This window comes from Nicotiana tomentosiformis, chromosome 6 (assembly GCF_000390325.3).
Source record: "Nicotiana tomentosiformis chromosome 6, ASM39032v3, whole genome shotgun sequence".
Lineage (NCBI taxonomy): Eukaryota > Viridiplantae > Streptophyta > Magnoliopsida > Solanales > Solanaceae > Nicotiana > Nicotiana tomentosiformis.
The window spans coordinates 20527925-20536780 of NC_090817.1; the positions used below are offsets into that span (position 1 = coordinate 20527925).

An 8856-nucleotide genomic window follows, 5' to 3' on the forward strand; every position below is an offset into this window, starting at 1 on the left:
TTGAGAAGTTTGGTTACCTCATCCTTGATGAATGCATGCTTAACCTCGGACTGAGGCCTTCTCTTTTGCTTTACTGGACGAAACTTCGGGTCCAAGCTCATCTGATGTGTAGTGATTTCTGGTGAGATCCCTGTCATATCGAGATGGGACCAAGCAAAGCAATCAATGTTATTTAAAAGGAATTGAATAAGTTTTTTCTTGAGCTCGCGGGTTAACCCCGTGCCTAGGTGTACCTTTCGTTCGGGCAGGTCCTCGATCAGTATGACTTGTTCCAACTCTTCGACTGTCAATTTTGTGGCGTCGAAATCGTTGGGAATTATGAAGAATTGAGGGATCCAGTAGTTATCGTCCTCGTTTGCTCCCTGCTCCCCCCGACTGAGTCGAGGCTGGTGCTTGTGGTTGTTTTTTGGCCTCCTACTTTCCTTTTGACTCTGATCCCTTTGTTGATGAAAGCACCGATACTGGTATTACTTCATCGACCGTGAACATCTCTTTGGCGGTATGTTGTTCCCCATACACCATTTTTACTCCCTCCGGTGTTGGGAATTTCAGAACATAGTGAAGGGTGGAAGAGACCGCCCTCATGTTATGAATCTAGGGTCGTCCGAGCAGGGCGTTGTATCTCATATCGCCCTCGATCACATGGAACTTTGTTTCTTGAGCGATCCCGGCTACGTTTACTGGTAAGATGATCACACCTTTGATAGTTTCACTTGCCATGTTAAAGTCGTTAAGAACCCAAGTTGCGGGTACAATTTGATCTTGTAAGCCGAGTTGCTCCACGACCCTCGATCGAATAATGTTGCCGAGCTTCCTGGATCAATCAAAACACGTTTAACCTGAATTTTATTCATAAGAATAGATATTACCAGTGCATCGTTGTGGGGTTGTGAGATCCCTTCTGCTTCCTCATCATTAAACGACAAGGTCCATTATGGTACATAGTCTCGAGTTCGCTTTTCCCTGGTGATCGACACCTTGGTGCGTTTGAACATGGGTCCCTGCGAAATATCGACCCCACCAACGATCATGTGAATCACGTGTTGTGGTTATTCCTGTTCGTTCTTCCTGTTTGCATCCCTGTCTCTGAAGTGGTTCTTGGCTCGGTCGCTCAAGAATTCTCGAAGGTGGCCCTCGCTGAACAAGTGGGCTACCTCCTCCCTTATCTGTCTGCAGTCTTCCGTTATGTGACCATGGGTACCATGGTATTTGCATATCTAATTTGAGTTCCTCTGTGCCGGATCGGTCTGCAGAGGTAGAGGCCATCTGGTATCTTTGATTCGCCCAATGACCGATACAATAGCTGATACATCGACGCTGAAGTTGTATTCTGATAGTCGTGATGCTTCTGTGGGCTCAACATGTTTATCGAAACCACTCTTACTCGTGAACCCTCGGGAGCTCTATCCTCGATCGTTCCTTCGATCACTTCGAACGAGATTGCGTACAGGGCCGTTGTTCCTACGATCTCCGCCGTATGGTTGATACCGATCTCTGTTCGATTGGGGTTCTCTGTCGATGTCCCTTTGAATTTTGCCGACGAGACTGTTTGGATAAACGGAATCGGAAAGAGTTCCCAACTGATCATCCTCGACCGTGATTTTTGACTGGTACCGATTATGCACATTGGCCCAGGTCATAGCTAAATACTCAATTAAATTATGCTTTAGCTGCCGTGAGGCTACCGAACTTCGTACGTTCAAACCTTGAGTAAAGGCTTGGACAACACAATCATCTACAACCAGGGGTAGGTCTATGCGTTCCATCTGGAATCGAGCTACAAATTCCCTTAACATTTCGTTGTTCTTCTATTTCATTTTAAAGAGGTCCGACTTCCTAGTCGCGACCTTTATTGCTCCGGTGTGTTCAATGATGAAGTAATCTGCAAGCATGGCGAAGGAATCAATGGAATTGGGCGGCAAATTGTGGTACCATATCATTGCCCCCTTCGATAAAGTTTCCCCAAACCTTTTCAGCAGAACGGACTCAATCTCGTCATCTTCTAAATCGTTCCCCTTTATTCCGCATATATAAGAAGTGACATGCTCATTAGGATCAGTGTTCCCATTATACTTGGGAATTTCTAACATGCAGAATTTCTTCAGGATTGGGCTTAGGAGCCGCACTTGGGGGGAAAGGCTTCTGCACGATCTTCTCGAATCCAAACCCTTAAGAATCGGAGGTGCCCCCATTATCTGGTCAACTCGGGAGTTATATGTTTCTACCTTTTTGTCATTTTCTTTAATCTTTTTCTCCCCCGATTCGATTCTCTTTGTAAGCTCTTCGAGCATCTTCATAATGGCAGGGTCAGTCCCCGATTCATTCTCGTTTGGCCTCTCCGGTACTGGTTCGGCCATGTGAACAACTTCTAGTGAGGGCTCAGGTTCGACCCCACTCGGTGCACGGTTCTGATTTTGTAGTTGCGCTATAGCAGCTTGTTAAGTCCGTAACATTTCAAATATCAGTTGAAGGCTGACTCCGCCGTCTTCTCCGCCCTACGTACCTCGACCACCTGATCGAACTTCCATGTGGATGTTATTTTCGGGATCAATGCCCAGATTTATATTTAGGGCGACATGGGAACTGACGTCGACAAGATTTTCAATCGGTACTCCCTCGAGGCCAGCCTAAGGTACTTCGATCCATGGGGCGGCTATATTGTCATTTTCTCCATAAAAACCAAGGTCGTTGTCGGCATGTGTTAGTACTGCTTGTGAGTTCGACATGCTGATCCTGAAATCAAAAACACTTACGAGAACAAGCGTAAAGTAGTGTGTGTTATGAGAATTAATACCGAACAATCACTATTATCCTTAGCCCCACGGTAGACGCCAAACTGTTTACCCTTAAAATCGGATAACAATTAAACTTATAAGTGGTTTTAAGGACACATGATTTCACCTAGTACCAATTGGTAAATGTAATGATTAATAAGCGAAATTAACAGTAAACCAGTATTGAAATGCAATCCTGCCCTCGAGCTAGAACGCCCTCGAACTGACTCATAATAAAGTTATAAAGTATGAAGTAAACTGATGAACAAGAGAGTATAAAAGAGAGTATTATATTGTCTTGATATGCGAGAATGATATGGTTTACAAATGATTAGAACTCCTCTTTATATAGTAGAATTTTTTTACCTATGGTACAATTCTAATTACAGAAAGAAATCCCATAATTAACTAAATAACCGTCATTGATTTGATCCGTTCCGAGATTTCCGCCATGATCCTCGACCAGTCACGAATATCTCGCCTTTCCGTTATTATGTTATCTTCAGTCTTGCTCGATGTCTATCCCGTTTGGTCTCGATCTCGACAGGTACCTCGAATTCCGAACTCGATACCTTATCCTCATGCCTCGGTCTGATCTATTACGGGGCCGATCCTCGATCCATCCTCCTGGTCTCGGTTAATCAGTAGAATCGGATGAGCCCGATTTTAACTGTATACATGAGGATAGCTATAACTCAATCCAAATATGATTTTACATCAAATTCTTTTCCTTTAAATAACTAGTAAAATCTACAGGAAACACTTTGGTAAAAGGAAGTGAAGTGGAATTCATTACCGCAGATGACCAAGAATTAATATTAATTTGAAAATTCTGTGTGGACTATGTTGGATTGTGTGAGAATCCATATTCACAATTAAACTTATAAGTGGTTTTAAGGACACGTGATTTCACCTAATACCTTTAAAATCGGATAACAATTAAACTTATAAGTGGTTTTAAGGACACGTGATTTCACCTAGTACCAATTGGTATTTGGATTTTGTGAGAATCCATATTCATTATTTTGAAAAAAATATTATGGTGTGATTTCCATCTATCTCAAAGAAAAAGAAAAAAATAAAAAAGAAATTTTCTTTTTTCCACCAATTCTCAATTTCAAAATGGAAAATAACAATAAAGCTGACAAGGAACACTCTGGATTCCAGAAAATGCAACATGAAACTGAGTATGTTTCGTACTAATCTCTGTGCATTTGTCGCCTCTGAACCATCTCTTTCCAATAATCTAATCGTCCCTTTTTTCACTTCTCGTCATTCTCGAATCTCAATAAACGGTCAACTTCTGACTGTAATTCTCTCAAAAAATCCCCCAAAGCTTTCACTAATCAATCCCTATAACCCCATAAAAGATGTCTCCCAAATTCTCCTTTTCTTTCATTGTATTGTCTCTAATCTCCGTCCTATGTGCAGCCCGAGACAGCGGTGGAGGGGCGACGGTGGAGTTGTGGTGTGTGGCAAAGAACAACGCTGAGGATGCTGCTCTACAGTCCGCTATAGATTGGGCTTGTGGTCCCGGCGGTGCTACTTGTGGGCCTATTCAGACCGGTGGGCCGTGCTACGACGCTTCCGATATCCTGCGAACGGCGTCGTTTGCCTTCAATGATTACTTCCTTAAACATGGAATGACTGATGATAGCTGTAATTTCGCCAACTCTGCTGCTCTAACTTCTCTAAACCCCAGTGAGTATTATATTAACTTGCATCTCAATATAATTACATAATACAGTTAGTGATTGTTTTTTCCCCTAATTTCTGTTTTTTTTAAATTTTCAGGTCATAATGGTTGTAAATTTCCATCGAGGTAATTACTGTAATTTGTGGTAATACATCTTAAGTTTAACTTATATGATTAAAGTACTTCAGAAAAATGCAGTTGTCAATCTAGATTTTTCAAGTTTAATTCAGTGGGTGGGTAATACTAGTGCACCCACAACTTTTTGTGGTGATGTTTTCTAACTTAGCGTCACAACAACAACAACAAACCCAATTTAATCACATACGCATCACTGTGTTTATTTTAAAAAAAATTCAGCTATATATCAGTCGAGATGAAGGTAATTGGTGCATGCACCTAGTGCCAACATAGTAGATTTGTCACTGATGGCAAAGATGGATCTAGAGCGGGTTGCACGGGTTCAACTGAACCTACTACTTTGGCTCAAACGATGAAAACATTATGTTAAAAAAAATTAAAATATATATACATAATAGATCACGCTCAAATGAATCTCGACCCTTAATTTTGAATTCACCTGCGTGATTGGTGTACTGTGTAGGATGTACCAATTGATATAGTGCATTGTCATCAGATGCAGAATTTGAAGAAGAATTAACTATAATTTTTGCATTTGCATTTGCTTTTGCTTAACTATAAACATGCTATGTTATTTGAAACTTTAGTAAGCACAACATCACGCGAGACATTGGTCAGGTATTTGAGCGCGGTGCTAATTGAAAGGATTGTGTCAAAAGCTGTTACATCCTCCTCCTATTAATATAGATACTTATTTGAATTATAGTTAACTTTGTAAATAGAATCAAAGATAGAAACTTTGCAAATTGTGTTTGCAGCTTCCTTTACCAATTGTTCCAAAAAGTCCTTCTGCCAAAGTCATCTGAAGGACATTCTTGAATCTCTGCTGTATCTTACTCTTCAGCTTTTGAGGTAAACGATCTGCTTTACTGTTGTAGCTTGAGTAGGAGTAGTGGAAACTTTAATGGATCAATAACTACGGGGTTAGGTTCAGCTTCTGAAGATATAAGTAGCAGCACTTGTACAATCAGCAGTTCGATTTTCGTCTTTATAGCTATTAATCTGCTGTCTGCAACTCTGCTAATTTTGTGAGGTCATACGAATTTTTACTCCATTTTATGTACTGTAGAGAAGTTCAAAAGCTCCAGGTAGCTGATGTTGTTCCACATGCTCTCCAGCATTAAACAGTATGTAATCCAAATGTTAGAAATTCAAGTTTCCCTTTTTGGAATATTTTGTGAACTGTGAATTGTCTCTGTTTGTCATTGCATAGGAAAGACACTGATACTTGAAATGAATTGCTAGACTGCCTTGTCTTTTAGTTTCTATATGCATCAACTTGAGTTCTAGGTGGCCCTTTGTAATCAATTGTTACTCATAGTCTCGTCATACCAATCAAACTAGCTCAACAGGTCAGGTTAAGGTGTCGAAATATTCAAGTTTTAAGTTTTGGGTTTTGGGTTCAGGGTTCAAGCAAGAAGAATCTTAACAGCAAGAATAATGATTGTGCCTTACACGACTTATGAACAGGTTAGACAGAGACAAGTCGGTCATATTTCAAAGTTGAATTCAGTACTTCACTAAGAAAAGAAAAATGGGAAAAACTAACAAGAATTGATGAGTAAAGATTAAAAATAATACTAATAAAGACTCCTAACTCTCTACACAACGGACAAACTTTTTTCTTCAGCAGCCACTTCTTGATGCAGTTCACATGAAATTCATTTTCACATTGAAGTTTCCCTATGATATCTCCATTTTGATACTCAAGCTGGCAAATCCAATAGACTCAGTTAGCATAGAAAAAATAATCAAACTCTATATAATCAACTGCTTATTTAGTAAAAAGAACAAAAATTTATGGAATTTTTTGCATTGTTACTTACTATGCAGATCGCACATGTTTCTGGCTCCTCATCATCAGCTCCTGGATCTGGACACTCGTCAAGATCTATATCCATTCCAGGAACATAATGCATTCTTATTTTTAGGTACATTGACATTCGATCACTTTCGTAGTTATAGTTATCATTAAGCACTGATAATGCCACTTGCATCATTGTTTGCTGAGAATTATGAAGTTGATGGCTCCATGTTTTCCAGTAAAAGAGACTAACTGGTGCATTTGGGACATATCGTGGATTTACATTATTGTAGGATGGATGATTAGGGCGTGACATGTTTTGTTGGACTAATGAATTGTTGGTTTTTCTTGGTCTCAATGTGGTATTAGTGAAATAGCAAATTTGATTCAAGGAAAAGAACCAGCAGCAGGTGGGAAAAGTATACAATAGAATAGAGTGATGAATACAGAGGATTTAGGATTGAGGCTACTATGTTTATGTCTCTACCTTAGATTATATAGAATCGAAGAAGATATGCCCAATTTGACTGGGATTCGGATGCGGGATTTATTGAAAGGTTACTTTCCTAGTACTTCTTGTTCAGTTTTTGGCCCTTAAAGGAGGCCGAGTTCCAATGTAAGAGCCTGAATATGGAAGTAATCCAATAAATCGAGTAATTGACACAAGTTTAGACAAATTACTTGCTATATGAAAAGGTCGTTAATTCTACAAAATATACGCGGCTATGCGCTAGTACTTCGTGAAAAGGTTTGAGAAAAATAATAATAGAAAGGGTAATAATTCACAAATAATATTTAACAATTTTTCCCTTCCCTGCGATGAAAACACTATTTTCATCCTAAAACTCTAGTTGACAAAATTGTTAGCACCTTGATATCGACTCATTACGTCTTGGATAGAAGAACCACAGAGATTCTATGTATATAAGCGTGTACTGTAAATCCTTTATGTGGTAGGATGTGGTTGGGAAAATAATATATTATTTCCGTTCACTTTTACTTGTCCACTATCGATTTTGCATACCCTTTAAGAAACAACAATTAGAGTGCATAATTTACTATAATATCCATATTAATTGGTGTAGTCTTAATGGATTTGGAAAATGATTTGGAATGAGTAATTAATGATAAGGGCAAAATAGGAAAAATAAATTATTTTTCTCTTGATATGCGAAAAGTGACAAGTAAAAATAAAAATTTATTTTTAGAATACTTGACAACTAAGAGTGAACGGAGGGAGTATGTGTCGCGTCCCGTTTTCTCGCAAAAGCGGACTTCGACACATGATAACTCTTTTCTCTGAAGAGTCGCCACCTAACGGTTTAAGGTGCGTTAGGGCATATATTTGCAAATAACTCTGTTTTGACTAGTTAACGCCACCAAAGATCGGGTAAGGGCTCAAATTACCTCAAAGAGAAGGTGTTCGGCATTCTTCGAGGTCCACAATTGTGGTTCCCGGCCGATGTTTAAACTATGTGGATTAGAGAAGTAAGCCAGGTGATCAAATAAGCAAAGAAAGATATAGAAGTTGAAAACTCTATTATAACATAAGAATTAACTATATGGCTAATTGATACAAGTCTTAAAAAATCACAAGGAGTACAAATGACTAAATGCGAACAACAAGCGTAGAAAGAAAGGGGGTCCTAAGTTTTTAGCCTAAAGGATTGTGAGCACCTAATTTTTGACCATGCTTGAATTTTTTCCCACTTATCTCACCAATACCTAACTTCTCACTCTATCATTCTCGCTCCCATTTTCCCCACGCGTGTCTCCAATCCACTTTCTCACTCATTCCCCCACTCGTATCCCCTACTTCTTGTCCCCCGCTCTTTGTTCCCCACTCATGTATTCTACTCTTTGTCCCCCACTCCATACCCACAAAATTTTAAAAACAGCAGCTCAAATGGCTGCTACAGTGAGTGAAAAGACCCCCGAAATTCATCCTGAAAGGACCCCAAGCCATTTTCTGCTAAAAAATGCAGCAAAAACAGCTCTCAAACTAGCCATAAACGACCTCCAAAAATCCAGCTGCAAAATAGTCGAAACAACAACAACAACAACAACAACCCAGTAAAATTCTACTAATGGGGTCTGGGGAGGGTAGTGTATACACAGATCTTACCCCTACCCCGAAGGAGTAGAAAGGCTATTTCCGAAAGACTCTCGGCTCAAGAAAACAAAAAGACAAAAGGACAAAAGGAGACAATATTAGTATCATCACAACAATCATAGGAAAATTAAGAACACCATGAAATCTAGAAGAAAGATGCAAAGCAAAGCGATAACTATTAAATAGGTCCTGTATTGAAAAGCGAAATAGTAAGACACAACATTGCCACTAACTATCTTAGACAAAAACCCTACCTGGCTAGTCCCACAATAGTACGAATTAAGGCAAGACTCAACTACCTCCTAACCTACAACCCTAATATTCGACCTCC

The 8856-nt window shown here is 39.5% G+C and overlaps 1 protein-coding gene across 13 annotated transcripts; it reads left to right on the plus strand.

The window, feature by feature from the left end:
- Positions 1-3825: 3825 nt before the first annotated feature.
- LOC104105366 (PLASMODESMATA CALLOSE-BINDING PROTEIN 5-like) lies at positions 3826-6984 on the plus strand. 13 transcript variants are annotated; one of them, XR_011408388.1, is made up of 6 exons: positions 3968-4475; positions 4569-4596; positions 5367-5460; positions 5678-5735; positions 6015-6078; positions 6442-6984. XR_011408388.1 is itself a non-coding variant. In XM_009613633.4 (4 exons), exons 1-4 carry the CDS (start codon positions 3952-3954, stop codon positions 5638-5640), a joined length of 462 nt encoding a protein of 153 aa, XP_009611928.1. In that variant the 5' UTR covers positions 3826-3951; the 3' UTR covers positions 5641-5813. The 13 variants fall into 13 exon arrangements, 5 of the variants coding, with proteins under 5 accessions (XP_009611928.1, XP_009611932.1, XP_009611934.1 ...); XR_011408389.1 differs by lacking the exon at positions 6015-6078; XR_011408390.1 differs by lacking the exon at positions 6015-6078 and having other exon boundaries at positions 5683-5735.
- The last annotated feature ends 1872 nt before the right edge of the window (positions 6985-8856 follow it).

Bases quoted from the DNA above. Each gene is read 5' to 3' on its own strand.
- LOC104105366 (XM_033658464.2), top strand. From the start codon at position 4,145: ATGTCTCCCAAATTCTCCTTTTCTTTCATTGTATTGTCTCTAATCTCC. The intron at 4,476-4,568 runs GTGAGTATTATA...TTAAATTTTCAG, and splicing joins TCTAACTTCTCTAAACCCCA to GTCATAATGGTTGTAAATTT. The intron at 4,597-5,486 runs GTAATTACTGTA...TTACTGTTGTAG, and splicing joins GGTTGTAAATTTCCATCGAG to CTTGAGTAGGAGTAGTGGAA.